This window comes from Adiantum capillus-veneris, chromosome 7 (assembly GCF_014529385.1).
Source record: "Adiantum capillus-veneris isolate H3 chromosome 7, ASM1452938v2, whole genome shotgun sequence".
NCBI lineage: Eukaryota > Viridiplantae > Streptophyta > Polypodiopsida > Polypodiales > Pteridaceae > Adiantum > Adiantum capillus-veneris.
Window position 1 is genome coordinate 117,278,826 of NC_140937.1, and position 25,062 is coordinate 117,303,887.

The window sequence follows — 25,062 nt, forward strand, 5'->3', positions numbered from 1 at the left end:
TTCAGCAAACAGGCTCATTTTATTCCTGTCAGGAAGAAGATAAAGCCAGATCAGATGGCACGCTTGTTTATGAGCAATATTTTCAAGTATCATGGCATGCCACAGTCGATTATTAGCGACCGTGATCCACGCATGACTAGTTTGTTCTGGAAAGGCTTGTTTGAGAATATGGGTACCACGCTCAAATTCTCTTCGTCATTTCATCCTCAAACAGATGGACAGTCAGAAGAGGCAAATTCTACTGTCCTAGATCTGCTGAAGTGCTATGTGTCAGAGCATAAAGGAAAGTGGGAGCAGTATTTGCCATTGGTGGAGTATGCATACAATAATACAGTGCATTCATCAACTGGCAAGGCACCTTTTGAGATAGTTGAAGGTGGCAAGAAAGTTCCTCCCATACTGCATACAAAGGACAAGATATTTGAAGCAGATAAGTATGTTCAAGACATGGATGAAATGTACAAGAAGGTCAAAGTGGCCTTAGAAAGGACTCAGGCAAAGCAAAAGAAAGCAGCTGATCGTCACCGTCGTGAAGTGGTATATTCACTTGGTGATTGGGTGCTTCTACGGTTTGAAAAGGCAAGGTTAAAGAAGATGAAGGGCAAGGAAAGACTCTTTCCAAAGCTCAGCATGCGTTACTATGGGCCTTTTCAAGTATGCGACATAATCAGTGATGTTGCATATAGGCTGAAATTGCCTGACAGTTGGAAGATTCACAATGCGTTTCATGTGAGTCTTCTCAGACCCTATGTGGGTGATGTGCCAGAAGATATGCCAGCTGAAGATCAGCCGGAAGTCGAGGAACTTGACGAGATCTTGCTCCCTGAACAGATTTTGGCACACAAAGAAAGGAAAGTGAAAGGCAAGGTTGCTAGGCGTTACTTGGTAAAGTTTAAAAACTATCCACCAATGGATGCTAAGTGGATGGAAGAAGGTGAACTTGCAGAGTCACCAACTGTGTTATCACTCTACCTGGAAGCCTTCGATTTGCAACCTACCTTGACCCCTTGAGTTTCAAAGCTACATGGATTGTCAGTGTGACAATGGCTTTTGAAACAAATGATGTACATGGTATTTAAAGTGAGCTCAAATGAAATACCTGTTACATGAATGTTAGAGCTGTACAGATTGTCAGTTTGGCAATTGCTCTTATGGAATGTCCAAAAGTTTGGTTAGTGCTATAGAAGTGAGTATTTCTTGTCAGTCTGTCAAGGATACAGTGATTGCTTCTATTAAAGAGTACATGTGTAACTGCATTCTTAAACTGTCGGTTTGGGTATGCTCGAAAGTGTTACGGGATCCAACGTGTACTATAAGACAGTGGCAAAATGTGCAGCTACCATTTTGTCATTGGAAAGTTAGTGACTCAAAGCAATGGCAGAGTGCGAAGCTACCACTATGTCATTGGGACAGGGTTCACACGCAGGCAATACATGAGTCGACGAGGTGTTGAATACACCAGGGTTGACAATGAGCATGTATGTGTCGTATATGTGTCGACATGTGTTGAATACATCAGTGTTGACAGTAAGCATGGACGACATAGATGCAAACGAGGACGTTTGAGATTTCAAGAGGGGGGTATGTCACCAGCGTGTGACTACTATCTATCCTTTTTGTTGATTTCTTTCTTATTATCTATTTACTTTCACTTTTTGGAAACACCCCTCGGGAAATCTAACTGCCCTGCATTGCATAGCTAGTGTGGAACTGTCCAGAGGGAGTCCAGGCCTGAGGGCAAGAGAGCACTAAGGTTGGACAAGGACTATGGTTAGCCAAGTGGGGTCATTGACTAGCCAAAGTGGAATCCTTTGCTACAGAGGCTACACTTCAGTTCTGGATGTGGCCGCAGTGTACAAAGAGGGTCGGATGACCTAGAAAGATACAATGGCAGCATCTCCTAAAATTTAGGGAACTGCTATTTTGGGACCTGAAAATGTGTTGGCATCATTACCTCCGGAATGACAAGGCGAACATTTTCTTGCTCTGCTGCAAAGTCAACTGATGCACCATTTGAGATATTTTTAGCCGGGAATGCCCAAAGTCGGAAAATGTGCCATGTGGCACTCTGTGAGCATTCTGCTACTCCTGGCTTGAGAGGGGGCGCCTAAAATGAGAGAGGAGGCTGATTTTCAGATTTTGTCACAGGTTAAGAGCTATGGAGTGCTTGCTTTCCCTCTTATGCACAGTGCGGTGCCAGGAGTGATGCCCTGCACGCTACGCACTGCCCTCTCTCTCCCCTTTGGCAGTATGTTATGCCCCTCTAGTGGGCTCTTCATTTGACCAATGTACAGTTGTGTGGGTTCATGCGCGATTGCCGAGGCAAGAGCCTCTTGCACAGGTACTGGATTAGCTAGCGGCTAATCCCCCCGCAGGTACAGGTGAATTCGGAGAGGTTTCACGCCAGAAATCTCGTCCGATTCAAAGGGCAAGTAGCCCTACAGGTGCGGGAGCTCGAGGACTTGCTAGGGATGCGACCGGCACGCAGAACGGAGCCCGAAACAGTGAATTACAGCCTGCTGTGTATTTTTGCAGGTTTAGGGTTTTGGCCCTAAACGGACCCTAATACCCCCAGGAGGTTCGGGGACGCAAGGGGACCGCTGTAAAGGCGATCTGGCGCATTTTCAGGGCTGAAAACAGAGAATTCAGCGTGCTGCAGATTCTCGCCAGGTTTTGCAAAGTGCCCGTAGGCGTCGGGAAAGTCAGTCAATGCGTGGGAATACTGACCGTGAAGGGTTCTAGTACAGTTATGCTGTCGAAATCAGGCTGGAACAGTGGAAATTCAGCCGAGTTTGTGCGGGGCAGCTTGTAGGGAACCACAGCGTTTATTCCCTCTTTTGAACAATAAAGAAATACCGAAAGGGGCGCCTAAGTTAGGGGCCAATCTGGTGTCCGTCTACTCATACAGGTGCAATCTAGCAGCCTGTATCCCTCTCCCCTTTGTTGTGTCTTGAAAGTACAGGTAAAATAGACGACTAATAATGGGTGAAAGCTAAATCAAGGTTTAAAGTAAAGTCTACCGCCCTTTTTGGATTGAACAGGCCGGTTTCAGATGCTCAGAGGTTCAGACAGAGCTCGCCATCATTTTGGCTCAGTTTAAAAGGGGTACATAGACTAGGGTAGGGTTATTGAATATTGATCAACGAGGTCGGATGTCATAAGACGGGCACCACGTGCCAATAGAAAAGAACAGACTGAACAGACCTTTAGCACTTCATTAACAATTGAACTGAAAGAGAGAGAGACGACACGCGACACGGAGTGGCGGAATTCCACCCCAGAGAGTATTGGCCCCAAACCTTGGCGCCCCTTTCGGTATTTCTTTATATTGCATCAATACAGTACAAGCCGGTACTCCAGACTCTGCACCTTCTCCAGGAAGCATGCCAGAGAATGAGCCCTAGCCTCATATTTAAAGGCCCTTGGCCTGAAAAGCAGTTACAATAAAAGCCTTTAAAACTCAAAAGGTTCTGGTTCAAAAGCAAAGCCAAAAAGCTGCCAGCGCAATTTACGGAAATCCGTACAGCCTGCCACGTCATCAGCCAGTGCAAAACGTGGAAATCTGTACAGCTTGCCATGTCATCATGTCAGCGCAATTTTCGGAATCTGTTTGCTGCCCTTAGGGTTAGGGTTAGGGTTTTTGCAGTTTTAGGGTTAGGGTTTCCAGAATTAGGGTTTGCAGGTTTTAGGGTTAGGGTTTTCAGAATTAGGGTTTCATCAGTTAGGGTTTCTGGCAGAAATTAGGGTTTAGGCCCCTCGGCCACATCTGTAAGTTGACTCCATTCTTTAGGCTTTGACACGTCAGCAATTTGTTACATCGGAGGAGTGGCAAGAGCTTGCCAGTGATTCAGTGCTGAGGGGGAGTAGCTGCAGGGAAAGCGGGACGACATTTGCATTGGGAGGTACTACATTACACTAAGTAAGGTAGGTAGTTTTAGGGAGGTTCCCACACAGTGGACAATATCCAGGTAAGGTTGATATAGTGGGTATTTCCCACTTGGTACAGTAAGTAACCTTGGGGGGTGCCACAAGGTAGTCCCATGCACTATTATTACCAAACCAGGCAAGAGGGGGGGGGGGAGAGAAAAAAAATGGGAAAAGGAGAGAAATGAAAAAACATAGAGGGGTTAGTAGAAAGTAGTATGTAAGTAAATAGATCAGGTATGATCTAGGCAATTGAAAACTATAGTAATCCAAGTTAATTTCAGGCAATTGCAAACTATAGTAATCCAAGTAATTTTTAAGGAAAGTCAGTGACATGAGTGTGCGTGTGTGTGTGGTGAACCCAATAGTGCTGTAAAAAGTTCATGGTCTTCGAAATGATAGTATGTTTATAAGTCCTGTGCAGAGTTTCATTGTTTTTTATGATTAAGCAAGGTTGGGGAATATTGTCTCATCCCATTTTTTTGCTTTTACAAGTAAGTTGGCCAGCCTCCCAGCTTTTCAAGCTGCCAAGTGTGTGAAGGTTAATCCTGACACACCACAGAAGCAAGTCCGATACCTCACATTACAAGGTATTTATGGAGTTATGTGGGTCTTTTCCTGTGTAGGAATTTTATGGTGCTGTGAATCTTTACATATGTTTTTGAAGAGCTCATATGTGCTAGCTTTTGCTCCCAGGAAACAAGAAGCTTCTTACACCACAACCAAGGTTGAGAAGTGGGTTTTTTTCCGAGATTGAAGCCTCGTCTCTGCCCCCTGGTGTGATGGCTGAGGCATGCACTGCAGCTGGTGTAGCCAAGTACGGCAAGCCCTTAGGTCTTGATGCCAAATTGAAGGTTGACTTGATTGTGATTGGATCAGTTGCTGTTAACCCCAAAACCGGTGCTCGGTTGGGGAAGGGCGAGGTGACAAACTTATCTACTGTCTTGTCACAAAGTTATTCAAGATTTCGATGTTCTTTATGGGTTTTGTGGTGAACAGGGATTTGCAGAATTGGAATATGCTATGCTGCGACATATGGGGGCCATTGATGACTCAACATTAGTTGTAACTTCTGGTGAGTTAGGAGTCGGCAGTTTTTTGCAACTCTCTTGCTCAGTAAAAAGATTTTTGAGTAGTTATATGCATGGATTTGCAGTTCATGATAAGCAGCTTGTAGATGATATTCCAACAGACAAGCTGAAGGTCCACGATGTGCCAGTTGATGTGATTTGCACTCCCACACATATCATTCAGACCAACACCACTATTCCAAAACCGGAAGGTTGGATTTTCCTTTGCTTTGTTCTGATTTGTGGTTTTGCTTGCCAGATGAGAGGGAGATAGAGATTATGAGAGGGAGTGTCCCTTGAAAGATTGAAGACTAGAGCTTGAGAGAGCCTAGAGGGAGGTTGAGAGAAGAGGTGGAATATAGTAGAGGTTTATTTGTCACTCTTAAGCATTGAGAGTGGGAGATTGAAAGCGGAGAGCTTGTTGGTAGATATGAGATAGAGCTTGACAGGAGTTGGAACCCGTGGGCTTGAAGAGTCCCTTGCCCTTCTTATAGGGGGTGTTCACAAGGTGCTCAGAGTCTAGTACCCAAATGGCCGCTGTCTCCCTGCTCCCATCCCCAACATATTATATATATGTAGGCCACTGTGAGAGGGAGTTGATATTTGTTTTCCTATTTTTATGAAGACAAACATTGACTAGTGGGTCACACACTTTTTCTCATCCTCTTATGTAGGCCATCTTGATTTTTCACATTGTTTGTTAGCAGTATCTTTTAATCAATTTTAAGATGTATCCCCTATTCATATTGCGCTTTAATGAGCATGGCAGGCATATACTGGGAGCTTCTTTCACCAGAGAAGCTAGGTCAGATTCTTGTTTTGCGACAGCTAAAGAAGCAGATCGAGGAAACAACTGGTGAGAAGCTTCCAACGGGACCTTCGGAAAAGCTTCCTCCCACAGCGGAGAGGAGGCCCCTGAAGCAGCCGGGCTCATATGAAAAAACTGGCAATGAGCCATGCATCTTTGTATGGAGCCTGGACATCTCTACCACTTGGAGGGATGTTAAAGAACATGCATCCAAGGAAGGGGCAGAGGTGGTGAGGGTGAATGTATTCCGTAAAGGGAGTAACTCAAGGCCAATGGCGCGCATTCTCTTTAAGGAAGGGACTGAGATAGAAAGCCTTGTAAAAGCACTCGATAAATCAGAACTGAGAGGATCAACGATAAGAGCCAAAGTTAACAGTGTACCAGAAAGTAGCGAGAGTTGATCAGCACATTTCCTGTTTGTACATTATACAATATCTTCTCTTAGAAGCTCTGTGGCCCTATCGCTCCTTCTATATTTGTGTTTGCACTTCTGCAAAGTGTTTAGCTCAATATACCGCAGATTATTGTCTATTGTGGGATGTATGTATTCTGAATTAGATGATGTCTGTATAGTAGCAGGTGGTAGTAAGAAGCTGATATGCGTAGCATGTCTTGGGTTCGTCGACCCCTGTTATTATTATACATTGGTCCCTTCTCAACTTTTTACTCGGGACGACGACATGTTGAGTCGTAAGCATAGGCATGACCACCGTGTGTTTCCCCTCTAGGCTAGCCAAGTTACAGAGTCTTATGATCAATTGTAGTGAAAGGTGGGTAGTTGATCGCTTGAGTTATGTCCTTTGATTAAGTTATTAACTGTGGAGTCTATCAAGCCCTTGAGTCATGCCACCAATCAAGCTGCCGAGTCCATATAAGACTATGATGTATCCAGTTCTAAGTGCATAATAGTATATCATTAGGAATAGCTCATGTGATTTTCCACCTTAAATTTTTTTGATTGTTATCAGAAGTTTATGGTCTCTGGATTACAATTGGCTATGCTTGGGCTTGATCCTTCTTTTGTGAAGGGATGAGGCAAACAAATTGTATGTGGCAATTGGGGTTCATTAATGGTCAAAAGAATGGGCAAGTACAGTTGTGTATTATGTAAGCTCTTCAAGAAGAACAGAAAGTAGCTTTGTTTGGAGAGTGACTGGCTTGTTCTTGGAGGTCATATCCTCATGTAGGTAGGTTTGTAGCTTTGTCTAGGTATAGCTCTTGGTTTTAGCGTTTGCCTCTCTACTTTTGCTCATGCACATGGATGTATGACCTGCAGGCAGACAAGGCCCTACCATCTCCATGCCATAGTGGTCTGATTGAGGGAACTATTGAAATGTCACAGGTTGCATTTTATTTGCCTGATCTTTAAGGGCATAACAGAAATGCAGTTAATGAGGTTGCATTTAATTTGCCTGACCTTTAAGGGCATTACTGCAATGCAGTAAATGAGGCTGGTTGAGGGGAACTTACTTTGTTAAATGTGGTCTAGCTTTATGACAAGCACTGCATGGTCAGGTTCTTGGCAAGCAATCCTTGCCTATGCCAAAAGGTAGTTACTATTCTTACTACTAGAACATCTCCGAACTCATTCATTTAGTTCTTGGGGTTGCTCAAATGTGGGAGATCTAATGCTTATAGTTTCATTAGATCCCTCATTCTGTGTCTAGAACTATGATCTCCTCTTGAACAATCTCCATAAAACTGAGGAACAATCTCTAATTACTTATCATAACTTGACATTTTCAGTACCTTGGTAGATGGAGACCCCTCTAGCATAGTTTGAAAATTGCAATCCTTGTTGGATCTTGTGATCTACTCTATCCAATGTCGTCAATCCTCTACAACTTGTTCCCAAGGAGGATTCCCTTGGGTCCCTTCTTCTATTGTTCTCCACACTTGTAGGCTCCATGCTTCCATTCCTTGCTTGTGATAGAGAATTTTGGCTTTGTTCTCTTTGGGCCTCTTGAACTCCCATTGGCGTGAGTCTCCTTACTTCGTTGCCTTCTCTACATAAGGACTTTGTATGCTTTGGAATTCTTGGGAGCAATTGTGGACCATTGGATGAAGCTTGTCAATTAGTGTCACATGACAAGCTAATGATGGCAATTGTTGGTTTCGTGAAATCTTCCCAACACTTTCAACACAACTTTGATTCATTTAATAAAATTAAATTCAACAAAACGATTGATTGAATTATCACAACACAAAGAGAAATAACATAAACAAGAATCAAAATACAAGACACCATATTGAGTACCAACTATCCCCCTCAATCAATATGATTAAGTATTTGCCTTCTACCTCTTTCTTCATCTCATGGAGCATGAATTATAATAAAATAAAATATATGAAAGATACGAGAGCATGAGTCACACAATCAAGAGAGAGTATGCTATGATTATGAGAGAATATTAACATAAAAAAGAGCAAAAGTGTATCTTTTGTAGCTTTGTTTTGATGGCTTTGTTGACTTCGACAGGTGGGCAAAACAGTAAGCCGCTTAGGTCACTTGGTCAGGATGCTCTCAAAGCGCTTGTCTTCCCCGTGAAGAGTCAAGAAGCTGATTCTTGTTGAAAAAGTGCGGTGCACGCGAAGGCACGATATCCTCTTTCTCTTCATGCATGCATCCAAAAATAGGACCGGTTGCCTAAACTCTAAGTAAATAAGAGTTCTATTTACATTGGTTTTTAAGAATAAAACATAAGCAAAATTGACATAATGTCCAAAAGTAGTAAAAGTGATAATAACAATCTTTCTTTTTCTCATAAGAGGGGCATTAAGTAAGCACTATCAACAATGCAAGGCCAATTAACCCTTGGCCTTTCATATAGAAAAGTTTTAAGCTATTCTGAAGTTTCCTTGAGCATTAGTGGTTTGAGTATCCATGGTGGCTTGCCTACCAGAAGTCCGAAAGGGATAGTCGTAGCCTAAAAGTACATATGTTTCTTTCCAATAAGGTGGTGGGCACTATCTACTTGACTGTTATTCACATCTTTATTGTCCTAACAATAGTTTAGGCCTTTTGTTGTTTCCCTCTTGTGAGGTAACCCTTATTGTGTAGGTTACTACGTATATGGGTCTCTTAGACCCCTAGCTTGGTAATAGCAATTAGTGATGGCATAGTTGCTCTACCTTCTACAGGTTTAACACGAGATTAGAGCTACTAACCACTTGGTAGCTTTGTCTGGGATGATTTCCCCTCGCATGTACAATAAACATGGGGACTACGTTATGGGTGTGTTCCTTTGTATAACGTGTTTTTCCTAGCTTCTTCCTTCATGGGCCACAATCATATTTGTGAGGGATTTGGAAATCATGTGTTTCCTCATTTCACCATAGTTTATTAAAGCCATGTCATTAGATGCTCTTTGTATATTGCATTTATCCACATACTTTTGAGCATCATAACTACGTTTGCTAAAATTAATAGCCCCTTTCTACATACACTTTCATGAAATTGATGAAATTGTTTATTGCTCAAACCTTTCTTGAAGAATCATATTGTCCACTTTTTGAGGTCATTTCAATACAACTGGCCATTTTTCTGTGCTCATTCTCAACCTATCAATATGTTGCATTATTGCTTTCTTTTACTCTTGCTTGAAGGTTTTTCCAAGGGTGTTGTGCTTGATTGTGGTCTTGAATTAAAGCACACACCTAAACTTCAAAAGTTGTAAAGTACATTTGGTTGGAAGATTTGGAACCAAGATAGGGTAGTTCCTTCTAAGGTAAGTCCAAAACCTTGGTGGATGATCATGTGGGGATGCCTTTCTTACTTAATAAATAATGCTTGGCAATATTATGCCCCAACAAAACATCTACATAGTTTCTTCTAGTGGGATGATGGGATTTTCCTATGTCTCAGTCTAGGTCAAAGTACAATGGATAATATTCATGGAACCACCTCCACGTATCCTTACTTCACCTCTTGTCCATTCCTACAACCACTGAGACAACTCTTGGCGCTATTGCTCCCTCATAATGAATTGGGTTGGTATGAGCATGTCTAGGAATGTTTGGGCATGCGGCCTTCTATCACCCATATTTAGATGAAAGAAATCCCTTTGTAGGTGGTCATTTGCATGGGAAACGTTATCGTGCCCATCAATGATGAATGGTATTACTAGTGGGTCAAATGGCATTGAATTTTCTTGATTTAACACTATGATGCTGGCATTCCCCACTACCTCTTCTTGAAGCATGACAATATTAGGTGCTTGCATACTAAAGAATTGGGAGGGGCTATGAAGGGCTCAAATTCTATGGCAAGGATAGCATTGATGGCTCTTGCATCAAGTAAACCTACAACAAGAGCACAAAATCCATTTGTACTAGCGTGGGTTGGTTTTGTAGTCTCTTAATATTCTCTTCCTCTCCTCCTCCTCCTCCTCTCTCTCTCTCTCTCTCGTGCATTTGCACATGTTAATCACTTAACACACCATAATGCTGCATAATTACGGGCAACAATCCTTGGAAAATTAGCCCAACATCGACTATCTAAGTTGGACCCGACCTTGCGAGTCATATGCATGCATCATATATCCATAGGAGCTTCAATACGTGACGAAGAGCTATGATTGTCGAACTAGGTGCTTTTCATCGATGTGTGCTAACCCACCTTAACAAGCAAATGGGATCTAATAAAGAAAAAAAATTTTAGAGACATTACGCTTTGCTACCTCCTTGCATTCTCTCAACCTATAATAGCTTGTGGTAGTTAGAGTTGGGAGGATTGCTGCAAGAGCTTATGTGTGTTTAAAGAAGATATTGCAGCAAGCACAATGGCAAGCGTTGGGGAAGGTAGACAGACTAGGGTAAAGAGAGGCAATAGAAGTAGAGAGAATTAGAAATAAAGTGCAATTTAGAGTGCTACGATGAAGATCGACGGATAAAGGACAATGGAATTAGCTCTCCCCAATCTCAAATAAATAAAAAGTCTTTCAAACATATTAAGTGTGTAAGTGAAGGGTGAGTTTCAAGAAATGAAAAGGCAGACGAAGGTGGAAAGTCAAATGACATATGAAGGTGAAAATTCAAAAGACCTTTTGTGTCCATATAAAGAGGTGGTCCACTAGATTTTTGTTTCTTTTCTCTTTTATTTTCCCATTAGTGTTTTCTTCTCTTTAAAGTTTCCTTGCACTCTCTCTCTCTCTCACACACACAGAAACACACACACACACACACACAAACACACACACACACACACACACACACACACACACACAATGTTGTATCCGTCCTTCTCACGTCCAACTGATACTGTTGCAAATCTACGTGCTTCATCATTGCGCCCGTTGCTGCGTGCTAAAGACTAGCGCGTCATTTTTGTTGTTGAGGGAATCCTTGATTTCTTGTATTTTATCTTTATTTCACATTTTGAATCTTGAGTAGGAGGCATGAAGAAGACTCAAGATGAGAGTGCTTGTTCTTAAAGGCAATGATTATGCTTGTGAGTTTTCCTAAAGCACAAGTTCAACAATCTCTACATCATGTACACAAATGATGGTTAGCTTGGTGAGAGAGAAAGAGAGTGACACACACGCAAATTAAAAACTATATCTTTTGCACGCACTGTGGTATCATATATGCATCTCAATATTAATTCACATGATCCCCCACATAAACAACAACCCAAAATCTTATGCCAACAAGCGCCTTGGTGTTTCACGTATAGTTTCTAGGTAGATGCATGCTAAAAAAACTACACGCTATGGTTACAACATGTCAAGTGCAGTTAGAAATTTTTTTCCTAGCTAAAAATTGTGGAAGCTCCAAAGCAGATTCTTTGCCAGTCATTTGGAGAAGAGTTGGATTCTTTCACAAGGCCTTCATGTACATTGTATAGTCCACCAAGGCCCAAGGCCGGGGGCAGGAGATAATGATCGTCAATCTAGTGTACATTAAATCTCGTAATAATTGCCTATAATGGTTAAGATATCAAACAAATCATTAATAGCCTTAACATCCATGGCAATTATCTTTGTATGACACCTCAACATGCAGAATAACTGCATGTGTGGATGTGCTGACTGTACTTGTGCTACAAGAAGGACTGTTTTCGAGCGTTGCTAGTAAAAGAGGAGATTCGTGGTCAGAGACCGTTATTGGCACCCCTCGCCTTGACCTTGATGATCGAGAAATGTCCTTTACACACCTTTCTTTCCGTAATCAGTGCTCGTGCACTGTTCTCGGCTCCCCATTAGTCGCCATGCAAACATAGCACGGTGATTATGGGGAAAGGTCACTAAATGATGGCTATGGTTAAATATCGGCTTGCTAGTATACGTGCCGGTGGAGGTGACTACCACAGCCGGTCATGGCACTTTTTGGGGGGGCACCAGTTGTTCTCAGTATAAGATGGGCAGGCCTACCTTTCCCCACAAGTGCACGCATGTAGCGTAGTGGTACGTGCAGTGCATCAGCTCCAGACGTCGTAGGTTCAACCACATCACGTGTAGACCGGGTGTTGACTTTTTGGTCAAAGTCTTCCAGCCCGTCGCTTTCAACCGGCAACCGGGAACGCTTGCTTTGCCACGAGGGCAAGCAGGCCAATATTTAACGAAACCCTAAATGACCTTTCCTGCATCTTAGAAGTAATCTCTCTCTCTCTCTCTCTCTCTCTCTCTCTCTCTCTCTAATATCAAGCACCCAAATCCATGTCAAAATCAAATTAGGCTACTTACACATTGGAAGGTGCGCAAACTAATGTGGATACTAGGTGGAAAGAGCTCATTCATTGCGCAAAAGCATAAGTGGATGTGACTCTAGATAGCCAAGCCCTATTGTCCATCAATGGGCCGACCTGGCCGAGGCTCAATTGGTCAAGGTCCTTGGTCGGGGGGCATGCAATGAGTGCCATCCATCTACTGAGTGGACTTTTTGCTAGAAAATGATAGTGGACGTTAAGCTCCAATCAACACTTGTTGCGGCACTTGTCCCTTGTCTGCCACCTTCTCTCTTGTGCCTACAAAAATCAGTGGCCCCCCTCCCAAGGACTCTTGATGGGAGGGAATGGTCACTAGGTGACCACTTAGTGACCATTCCCATAATACTACTTCCAGTTTCTGCCAATCGCATTATTATGGGGAATGGTCCCTTGGTGGCCATTCCCTACTCCATGAAGCCTCCACTACAAAATAGTTGTGCAACCAATGAGCTGCGTACACATGTTGAAGATGCCACAACTCTTTTTATTGTGTGTAAAGTGGCACCCGCCCATCCAAAAGGGGAATTGGGCATGCTCCCATGGGTGTCTATGTGGCCTTATATGTGCACAACCAAATATATTGGTGCTTTTTGGCCTGCCCAAAGGGCAAAGGACATAGAGATGACTTCTCTTTTCCTTTAGTTAAAAATAAAATTTAGTTTTTTTGGATTTTTTTGAAAAAACTAAACTTAGGATTGGCTAAATGAGAAGGTGGTCATTTATTGACAAGAGAAGAGTGTTAAAGCAATGATGGTAAGTATGCCCCAACACGACCTTTAATAATTTGTGAGTCTATGAACATTGACACACTGTCATGCTCCATCGTTGCAACTCTCTCTCTCTCTCTCTCTCTCTCTCTCTCTCTCTCTCTCTCTCTCTCTGACCACCACACCCATGTTGTAGGCTTGCCACGCAAGCGTGTGCCACATTGGGATGGTTGCCACGCTGGAACATTTAGATTCATCACTAAGGCTCACACGGGCATGGGCGGGAGGGGATCTATTTCAAGGAGCAGATGTGATCTGGGCCGCCCGATTTGCTTTTTGTGAATTCAATAAAATAGGTAAATTCGAGCCCCCCCACCCACCCCCGCGCGTGCACTATCTCACACGGGCATGGATGAGAGGGGATCAATGGCCCATTTTAATTTCCGGGAATAGAGGCATTGTGGGTCGTCGATCTTGCGATGACGCTTGACTTTACCAATGTGTCCAAACTTATTAAATTGACCCAAATTTACAATAGGGTAGCTTCATCATAGAAGAATACATTTCCCAATGCTTTCAACAAGCACAGGCAGGTGAGGTGGTTTAGGTGATATACTTGCAAAGGTGATGTCTTGCAATTTCAATCCGAGGACGGGGGTGGGGGTGGGGGTTACATGTTTTGCGCACCCGATTTACCTATTTTCTTGAATTTACAAAAAGTGGATCGGACGGCCTAGATCGCACCCGCTCCCAGGGCCATTGATCCCCTCTCGCCCATCCTCGACTATATATGGCACGATGAAAATGAAGGGATCAACGATGAAGATTTATTCGCGTTTGATTGAGTTTCATTGAGGAAAAAAGTTAGGGTTCCTCTACGTGACGGCTGCCTTTTTTTATTTAAAGAACAAGTGAATTAAGTAGAAAAAAGAGAGAATACAAGGACCCCTAAGGTAGGGTAGGGGCCACCCTGGCCAAAAGAGAGAAGGCATGTACAAAGAGGGAGCATTACAAGGGAAAGTAATTGAAAACATCTTTGAGTCTCCTGGGATCATAGAAGGATAAGAGAAAAGATCTCCATCTTTGCCATCTTAGCTCCTTTTGAAGACACTTGAGATCAGAGTCGACAATTTGGGAGGAATGACTAATCAATTTCCTCGTCACAACAACTAGCAACCAAAGGGATAGGTGAATGTGAAAAAGAAGTTCCAAACACTGCATTGTTCCTCTCAATCCAAATCTACCATAGAACGGCCCCTCTCATACATGTCCACAAAGGGATATCTGTGACGTTACACTCACCAAGTAGGGTAGAATTCCAGGTTAACTTTTAGCTTTCTAGTGAGCATGCCATTTGGAATTCTCTTTTGTAAAGGATGTTGAACTTACAATTGATAAACAGGCGGGGCAAGGTTTCCTCATGCACTTTACATATGTCATCAGATACACCAATAGTTTTTTAACCAGTCTAGACCCCCTGGTGTAATATGAGCTATAATAGACAGTTGTGCTTAGAATAAAGAGGGAATGCCAAATGTGTTGAGATCTATAGCTCCATTGCTTGTCCTTCCAAGTGATACCCCACCTTTTGTTAAGCTTTGAGACCAGCTGCCACTCCCTTTTCCCAGAATTGCATTCATAAATATTATTGTAGAGCTTGAATAGAAAAAAAGAACTGCCCCTTAAGTAGCCTTGTGAGACCTCTTGAAGACCAAGTTTGCACATCCTTGAGAAATATGAAACTGTAAAAGTTGGGTTTTGGAGAGCCAAACCCCCTCCTTAAACACATCCCTCCAACACCTCACACCTGCTTTAAAACATTTGTGTGCCCTTATGGATAAACTCCAACCATTAGCCTTAGCTTGCCATCCAAACCATATAGAGTCTTGGATCCAAAATGAGCCGCAAGAAGGCCGGTCTTTGGGAGGAGAGTCGACCATTCAACTTCTTTGTTATTCCAAGCTCTCCAAAATCTGCAAACAAGGTTGGAACCCCTACGAGTGAAATTAGCATTAGAGATAATCAATTCTTCAAAGGTTAGGCCAATCCAAGCTTTATACTCCTTTAGATGCTTCTTTTAATCAGAATTGCCCAAAAATATGAAGAGGTAGAGGATCTCATAATCCATTTTCTTGCTAACTTATTGGATAAGTGTTAGATGTCAGGATGCCCAATCCTCCAACTTCCTTAGCCTTACAACATGACTTCCATGCCACCTTAGGAACTCTACTCGTAAATTCAATGCATCCCCAAAGAAACATCCTAGCCAAAGTAAAGATTTTGTTCAGCTGGTACTGTGAGGGCTACTTACCAACATGCTAAAAATTAGACAAGGGAGGAAAGTAAGTAATGATTGAAACAAACACCCTAGCTGAAAGGATAGGCTGGTGGTTCTGCCAGGTAAATGTGAATCTTTCCAAAACTCAACTCCTTCTCTCATTGAGAGATACATTAAACCCCATAGAGATACCAAGCAATCTAAAATTTTTTCCCTCTTTAATAGGTTTGCATCCAGTTTGAGAGACTATGAGCAGAATGGTATCTTTAGAAACTGTGAAACTTGTTTTAGAATGGTTGATAGCTGAACCGCTTGCAAGACAAAAGAGGTTAAGGCACTCCTAGAAATTTTCAACTGATTGGCTATCATTCCTCACTAATGCATTGGTATCATTTGCAAATTGCTGAAGACAAAGGTGATCAAATGCCCCTTTAATAGAAATACCTTTTAGTTTTCCATGATGCAGCATGTCCTTAACTAGCCATCCTAAGGCATCATATGTAATTACATAGAGAAAAGGGGACATAGGAAAACACCATCTAATGGACTTGTGCATGGGGTTAGTATCAGTCAAAGATCCATTGATAGAGACTCTAGAAGCGGCATTTCCGAAAAGTAAATGAAAAAATCTAATGAATCTTCTACCAATACCCATATCTTGCATGCTCTGAAGAGTGAAATCCCACTCTATTCTATCTTATGCCTTGTCAAAATCAACCTTGAAGAAGATGAAGTCTCATTTTTTCTCTTCTGCATACTCCATACCCTCTCGGATATATATAATGCATCCAAGATGTACCTTCCCTTGTCGAAACCTCTTTGTTCCTTTAGGATAAACTGGTCCATGAGGGGACTTAGTCTTCTTGCTAAGCCAAAGAAAAGATCTTATATACAGAAGTCATACATGTTATTGGCCTCCATTTTGACAACTCCTCCCTAGAGTCCTTCTTATGGATAAGTTTAATGACACCAGTATTGATTAAGGGGGACATAGCACCAAGAGCCGGTGCTTCTTGCCAGACGACCAGCATAAGAAAGGGTAATCTTTATAGAAGGAGTAAAATTCATTGGGAATACCATCAAGACCAATAGTTTTTCCAAGCTTCAATTTTCCAATGGTTTCTCTAATCTCACCCTTTGATATGGGCAATTCTAAGAGTTTTGCCACATGGGTAGGGACTTTTTTTTCCTAACAACAACAATATTTGCTCTTGCATTGGTGATTTTATTATTCCTTAGAGGGGGATTAGAGAAAGTATTGGAAAAAAAATCATGACAATCTCTACATTTTCTTGGTGAGACTTACAGGGATTACCATCTTCCTTATGTAGCAAAGGGATAAAATCTTTACACTTCTTCTCCTTCAACAAAGAAAACATATGAGAGTTGGGATTGTCTATATTTCCAGCCAAAATTGTCTCGTCCAAGAAGGGAACCTTGGGCTTCAAGGAGCTCTTCCTTCCTCAAATTTTCTTTTAAAGAAATGAAACTGAGTAAGGGCTTGCTGGGTTTCTTTGACAACTTTATCCCATGTAGTGAGTGCATTAGCATGAGAAGAAAAAGCAGACTAAAAAAATGCTTTGATCCTTTGATTGGACTGAAGAGAGTTTAACTATAGAGCTATCAAGATGAGGCCAGCCAGATCTAAATGCTCACCTTTATGAAGTTCAAAAATCACTGGCTTGTGATCAAACAAGAGCAAATATGAGTCCACCTTATACTTGACCAACCAATGGTTTTGTACTAGGTGTGCTGTCATATAAAATTTGTCCAGCCTTGCAAGTTTGAAACAATTGCCCACTTGATTACTAGTCCAAGTAGAACCAAAATCCTCTAAAAGATCCTTCAGGGAATGTTTGTCATACAGCTCCTCCCAACTTTGTTTCTATTTTCCTTGGATGACATGGCATAAGGATTTACATCTATCTTTTATAGAGGGGACCATATTGAAGTCACCTACAAGCATAAGAGGGTTAGATAGGACACTAATTTTTTCCCTAATTGAGGCCCTTTTTGAAATACAGTTAGAAGCATAAATGTAATCGAAAGTGTAATTTAAAGGTTCCTTAAAAGAGAGAGCAACATAGTGCCTTGATTGTCCATAGAGCGTGCATGTGATTAGATGTTAAAGTCTGGAAGCTATACCAAAGACTACTCCACCTTTGCCTACAGAATGATTGGAGCCAAACCACTTGTGAGACTTGCTAATTCTTTTGAAGATTCTGGTCCAAAAAATGGCCTTTGATCTTCACTTCCGACAGACAAATAAAATCAAGCTGCAGAAGGAGGTTAGACATCCATTTCCTAATGCGTACAACTCTAGAAGGGTCTATGAGTCCCTTGCAATTCAAACAAAGCCCTGAAATACACTGAATCATTTTTTAAAGGTTTTTAAGGACTTGACTAAAGAGACAAAAAATATGTTGGGGTCAGAAGACTTTTCCTTCTTCCTTTTAGCTTTACCAATTTGGATCGGGGAGGGTTTCTTTCTTCTTTAGCTTGAGTCATAAGGATATCCACACTTGGGGGAGAATGGGAAAGCTTGTTAAGCTCTTCCTAGTCATGTTGTTTGTTAAGTATGGAGCTTGATTTACCCCTTGTAATTTTTTGTATTGAAAACACACATTTGTAAGGCCCTCGTTTATGAGGAGAAGCCATCGTGCGTGAAGAAAAATCAACTCACCGAAAACCAAAATTTTCACGGTCACTTCGTCGGAATAAATTGTTTTTTGCCGGAATATTATGTCCGAACAACGGTCGAAAAGTGGTCGATCATTTGGCCAGTTGGCTGGTGGCCGATAATCAATGGCCGGTGGCCGAATTCAATGGCTGCTAGCCAATCTCAAAGGCATAGTTGTCTTCTCAAGGGTGGCCACACATGGGCGGATTGGAGAGTCCAATTTGGACTTGTGTACACACGGACGGCTACACACGGCTACACAAGGATGGCTACACACATTTTGGAGTGTGAAATTGATGCAACAAGGTGGGTGTGAGGTGGTGAGAGTGAAGCAAGGAGGAAGCTCTATTAAGGATATAATCCCTTTGAAACCTACTTCTTGTTTGAAGTCCTAAAACCATTGAGTGGCTGCTTTCCCGTGGATGTAGCCCACATTGGGTGAACCATGTATATCCTGTGTGCTCTCTATCTCTTTCTCTCTCTCTCTCTAATCTATAAACTCTCATGCGTGAAGCAAGTTTCTCTCCATTAATTAAGCTACTCAAATATCTATTTAGCTATGTCCTATTTCCTAACAACGTATTAGAGCAAGGTTTGATCGTAGCTAAAGTATCTCAAGGAAAGGATTCCTTGACTTGAGTGGGAGCAATGGCGGAGGAAGGGAAGCTCAAGATCGAGAAGTTCAACGGCAAGAACTACCAACACTGGAAGATGTAGAAACACCAACGTAAGTCAACTTCGATCGGTAAAAATCAATTTCAGTGATAAAGTGTGAGCTCTTCTTATACTATCGGATAGTTGGGACCCTTTTGTGATGGCTGTAAGTAATTCTATCTCTGACACAAATACTCTTAAGTTTGATGATGTTGTGGGTGTTCTCCTAAGAGAGGAAATGCAAAGGAGAATCATCAAGTAATGTGCTGTTAGTGGAAACAAGAGGAAGGCCTAAGGAGAGGTTCAAAAACCAAAAGGGTCGTGATCGCTCAAGGCGGAGCAAGTCACGCACAAAGTTAGTTCTTGAATGTTGGAACTGCAGCAAGAAGGGCCATGTCAAGAAGGAGTGCTAGTCCAAGAAGAAGAAGGAGTCCGAATCTCAAGACAACAAGCCAACATCGGAGGCCAATGTGATAGGTAAAGTAGAGCAAGATTCTCTAATTCTCTTATTGGACAATGTGTCTAATTCCTCGATAGTAGATTTCGGGGATTCATTCCATGCGACACCGCACAATTTCCAAGATTACACCAAAGGTAATTTTGGGTATGTATAATTGGGAGATGATGAATCTTGTGAAATTGTCGGCAAAGGTACATGTTGTGTTAAAACTGCTAACGAAAATGAATGGAAGCATAAAGATGTTAGGCATGTTCCTTCTCTTTGCAAAAAATTGATCTCTACAAGACAATTGGATGATGAAGGTCACAACATTGCATTCGGAAACAAACGGTGGAAGATCTCAAAGGAATTTTTAGTGGTTGCCAAGGGAGAAAAGGTCGGTACACTTTACTTGTGTACCGTCAACATGCAATCTTCAATTTGTGTAATAGCTACAGAAGTCGACAGTGTAGGGTGGCACTATCGGCATGGGCATATGAGTGCCAAAGGAATGCAAATCCTTCAATCAAAGAAGCTTCTACCAGGTTTGAAAGAAGTGGACTTAGAGTTTTGTGAAGATTGTGTTTACGGTAAACAAAAGAGAGTAAAATTCCTAAAAGTAGGAAAAAAAAAAACTTCAATTGGTTCATTCCGATGTTTGGGGTCTTGCAAGTACACCATCCCTTGGTGGCTCATTGTATTATGTAACATTCATAGATGATGCAACTAGAAAAACATGGGTTTATGTCACAAAGAATAAATCGTAAAATGTGCTTTTATTTTTCAAAGGTGGAAAGCCTATGTGGAGAATGACGTAGGTACCTATGTTAAATGCCTTAGATCCGACAATGGAGGCAAATATTGCAACCAAGCTTTTGAAAGATTTTGTGCTACCGACAAAGGACAACCCCAAGGACACCTCAACAAAATGGAATTTCCAAAAGGATGAACAAAACAATTATGGAGCGAGCACAAAGCATGTGGCTACATGCATGCTTACCGCTTGAGATTTTGACAAGGACAGTACGTACGTCTGTGTATTTGATCAATCGGTCACCCTCAACGGAATTGGATGGGGGAGTTTCAGAGGAGGCATGGACAGGTAAACCGGTGAATTATTCATTTCTCAAAGTGTTTGGGTATGAGGCTTTCATGCACATAGATAGAAGCCTAAGATCAAAGCTAAATGTAAAGTCCAAAAAGTGTTTCTTCATCGGCTATGGAGAAGGTGACTTTGGGTATCACCTATGGAATCCTGAAGATGGTAAAATCTATAGAAGTAGGGATGTAATTTTCAATGAAAAAATATGTACAAAGATTACTTGGAAGAAAACAAACAAAACAAACAGGTGATGAGTACATGGAGCTTGAGGACGGTGAAGACTCAAGGAGTGCGAACAGTGACAACGTACAACAACGTCAACCACAAATGAGGAGCCTCAATCTATTCCCCGAAGATCTACAAGAGCAAGTAGACCTCCAAAAAGGTTTATTCCTTCCTTCAACCATCTCTTGATCTCAAATTCTGGAGAGTCGGAATCATACGAGGAAGCTATGAAACACGAATCCAAAGAAGAATGGATAAAGAGCATGCAAGTGGAGATGGACTCATTACATCGAAACCAAACATGGGAGTTGGTTGAGTTGCATAAAGGTAAGCGGGCACTTCAGAACAATTGGGTGAACACGCTGAACAAAGAAGAAGGTGGGAAGAAAAAGTACAAGTCTAGGCTTGTGATAAAAGGGTTTTCTCAAAAGAAAGGTAGTGACTTCAATGAAATATTTTCTCCTGTTGTAAAACTGAATTCGATTACGCTTCTCTTTAGCCTTGTGGCTGATCATGATTTAAATCTTGAGCAAATGGATATAATACGGCCTTCCCTCACGGTGACTTAGAGGAAGAAATTACATGATTCAACCAAAGGGGTATGAAGTAAGGCGTAAGGAGAAAATGGTTTGCAGATTAAAGAAGAGCTTGTATGGTTTAAAGCAAACATCAAGACAATGGTACTTGAAGTTCGATTGATGGATGTTGGATCATGGATTCAAAATATGAAACTCAGATCATTATGTCTACACAAGTAATTTGGGAGATGGAAAGTTCATCATCCTAATGTTGTACGTTGATGACATGTTGATTACAAGTGCTAACATGCAGGACATAAAAGACCTAAAAGAGGAGCTGTCTAAATCTTTTTCAATGAAAGATTAGGTACTCCAAAGACACTACTTGGTATAAAGATATCAAGGGACAAGACGAAGAAGACAATAAAGCTATCTCAAGAGGATTACATCAAGAAGGTACTAGAAAGGTTTGCAATGCAAAATGAAAAAGCGATTTCTACACCTTTGGCTGGCCACTTTAAACTAACCAAGGATACGCATCCAAAGAGAGACGAGGAGATAGCCATTATATCTAAAGTTCCATATGTTGCAGAGGTAGTTTCTTTTCTGTATGCTATGGTCTGGACAAGGCTAGACATTGCACATGCAGTGGGAGTTGTAAGTAGGTTCATGGACAACGCAGGTAAAGAGCACTGGCACGCTGTGAAGTGGATACTTAGGTATCTGAAAGGGACAACACCAAATGCTTTGTATTTTGGAGGAACTGATATTTTTCTTTAAGGGTATGCTGGTGCAGATATGGCAGGTGACAAAGATACTCGAAGAAGCATTACTGGCTATGTCTTCACAGTTGGAGGCACAATAGTAAGCTGAGCTTCAAAGATGCAAAAAGTGGTCTCACTCTTTTCTACCACGGAAGCATAGTATGTAGTAATGACAGAGGCAAGCAAAGAAATTCTGTGGCTTCACAGATTCTTAGAAGACATTGGATTCAAACAAGACAATTGTGTCTTGTACAATGATAGCCAAAGTGCTATCCATCTTGCGAAGAACTCAGCTTTTCATTCAAGGAGAAAGCACATTGAGGTGACATATCACTTCATACGCACACTTTTGGAAGAGGGACAACTAAAGCTAGGAAAGGTGCATACAAGTGAAAATCTTGCGGACATGTTTACAAAGGTGGCTAACAAGGAGAAGTTGAGCATACAATTTTCACCCTAGAGTCCTTAGAATCTGAAGATAACCCTCTGGATTGTTAGGAGGGATCAAAGGGTCTTGAGGAGTTGGAGGGTTGACTAGGGATGGCTTAAGTAAATCTTCTTCTTTCTGAGTCTCCTTGTCAGATAGTAGAGAGGACGCGTTTCCCAAATCCTCTTCTTTTCCATCACAAGAGGAGGGATCAAAAACATCATCCAGAAGGGAACCATATCTGTTCACATACCTGTTGATGTTATTTCTCAAGAGCCGTATTTCTGGGATTGCCCCTTCTGTTAACCAGTTGGAACCCTTGATTTGTATCGTTTGTTTCTTTGACTATTACTGCTTCCTTTTGAATCTTCGTTGCAAGTTCTAGACAATCCTTGATAAGGTGACCGTATCTGAGATAGTGAAACGGGCATTTGAAAGATTTCTGTAAAACATTCTCTGAGTATGCAGGACTTGACCAAACTGGTGATTCTGTGTCCACCTCAATAAAAGCGGTTGCCATCTATGGACCCCAGTTGAGATTAATTCCATTGGAGGGCGTTTGTCCTTGAACTTTGCCAACTACCAACCTGTTTAAGTCAAGATTAAAAAATCTAGTGAAAAACCACAAAAATCAACCCAAACAAGAACTTTAGATGCCTTTTTTCTCTTGGGATCAAAAACCCTTATACTATTTGAATCCAGACAAAGGAGTATTCCTTATAAGCCATTGTCCCCTGCTAGTTACTTGGAGAGCACTTTCAACATCATTAAGAAATAACAAATAATAATTGTTAGGAAGATATTGTACTTGAGAGGGAAACAGGTTCCTCACCGCCCACTCCTAAGATATCCAATGCTTGAGAACCTCTACCAGGTGGTCTAATCCCATGGCAGAGGCCTATCATCACTCTATTCTGAAGGTGTTTGAACCAATTTTCAAGCTCTACAGCGCCCACAATGACCTCTCCCTCAGAGACTTCACCCACTGGTTTGAGAGTTTTCATTCCCTTCATTGCCTGATGGGTTCTAATTGATAGCTTCAAGAGAAGGATTAATATTATCTTCTGCTTACTGATGCCCTTGTTCCTCTTGTGGTATTGTATCAAAGGAGTGTATATGGGGATTAACGTTTTTCTTAGTGTCACATTGTTGGAAATTGATATGATTCCAAACATTACATATGATGGAAAAAGGACCATTGTTAACAGGCGGAGGAGGACTTACTTGGAGAGGCCTTTGAGGTGTGATATGCTGATTTGCTAGATAGAAGCCCATAGTGCTCTGCTTATCTAGGTTAGGGTTCTGAGGGATAGAATGATGGATTTGATGCACTAGCCCAGGAGTGAGAGTTTGCCTCAATTGAAGGGCATGTGCATAAGAAAGAGGGTTCTGTTTCATTCTGGGAAATAGGCCCTTGAAACATCCCTTGCCAAATTGATGAAGCATGATGTGAGGCATTGTGGTTGGCGATAACCGACAATGATGATGGTTGGTGATGCACGGAGATGGCACCAATGGCAGCATTTTGCCATGCTCCTCCTACAAAACCATAGCGTATCGCATCCTGCAGAGCCATCACACCTACCCAAAGGGGAAGCACGCGTGGAGATCTCAGAGCCAAGCAAAACTAAGAAAGGAATACATGAGAGAATAGAAAGGTGAGCGGAATGATACCACATGTGTAGGGGCATGAGCTTCATCGTGAAAGCATCACCTACCTAGAAATGGATATTGCTTGTAGCTAGCGCCCTTCCAACTATCAACCTGTTAATCCCCCGACCTCCTTCCCCATAGAGCCGATCCCTATCCATCTGACCTAGCGCGTGTTGTTGTTGCAAAGCAAAAACCTGCCCCCCATTTGCACGACGATTGGACAACGACCCTTCACTCTAACCCCGTTTCACATTTTTGGCTTTCTAAAAGAAGCCTTAGAGTTGAGTTGGGTTAGGCATACTTTAAATGTTTTCAGTGATGATTGAGACTTACATTAAATGTTGTTTCAATTTTAAAATAGTAAATGGACCTTTTTATTTCACTTTCATTTTATATCTTGACATGTCTTGAATTTTCTTGCATTCTATTCTTTTAGAATTAAGGTGAAACTTCACTTGCATAATTCTAGTAAGTCCTATGGACACACACACACACACACACATATATATTAATGAGTTTTTTTTATTTCACATTTCATTTCACAGCTTCACATGGATTGAATTTTCTTACATTCTATAACTTAATTCTAGTAAATATTCAAAAAAGTCTCTTTTATTAAGCAGCCGTCAGCTGAGTTTCCTTCCCATAAAAAAGCGAACCGAAAATACTATCATAAATTTAAAATTTATATGATCTTTGAACTATTTTCTCACATATTTCACCATTTTTTCTTCCCTTTACCATGGTTTGCAACCAACTAGTCTCCATTTTCAACCGGCTCAAGGCTAAGCTAAGGCAATCCTTTCTTGAACATTGATTCTACTTAAACTCAACCTAATGATTCTATTACGTTCTAATTATTTTAGAAAGCCACCGTGATTATTTCACTTGTTAGATGAGAGATGATGTTGAAGCTGAGAAGTGAGATAGCATGCCCTCATCTATAAAGACCACGGGGTCTGAGACAAGGGATCTACGGCGATGTGTGCGATCGACAGAGTGGGGGTCTTTGGACCGTCGGATCCACGTAGTAGGGGGGGCAGATTTTTATAGCTACATAGTCATTTCCCTTGCACGGAGGCGGGATAGTTGGGATGGATAAGGTGT

At 41.7% G+C, this 25,062-nt stretch overlaps 1 protein-coding gene across 2 annotated transcripts in view; it reads left to right on the forward strand.

Moving 5' to 3' along the window:
- The window catches only part of COG0212 (NagB/RpiA/CoA transferase-like superfamily protein), a 66,938-nt gene extending 60,574 nt beyond the window's left edge, over positions 1 to 6,364 (forward strand). The window contains exons 2-6 of one of the 2 annotated variants that reach the window (XM_086516426.1): positions 4,424 to 4,514; positions 4,621 to 4,847; positions 4,924 to 4,999; positions 5,081 to 5,206; positions 5,764 to 6,364. In XM_086516426.1, coding sequence (XP_086372552.1) covers positions 4,424 to 4,514; positions 4,621 to 4,847; positions 4,924 to 4,999; positions 5,081 to 5,206; positions 5,764 to 6,203 — 960 coding nt within the window. In that variant the 3' untranslated portion in view covers positions 6,204 to 6,364. Of the gene's footprint in view, positions 1 to 4,419; positions 4,515 to 4,620; positions 4,848 to 4,923; positions 5,000 to 5,080; positions 5,207 to 5,763 lie in introns of both variants that reach the window. The other variant, XM_086516427.1, reaches the window with a different exon arrangement.
- Positions 6,365 to 25,062: the final 18,698 nt, after the last annotated feature.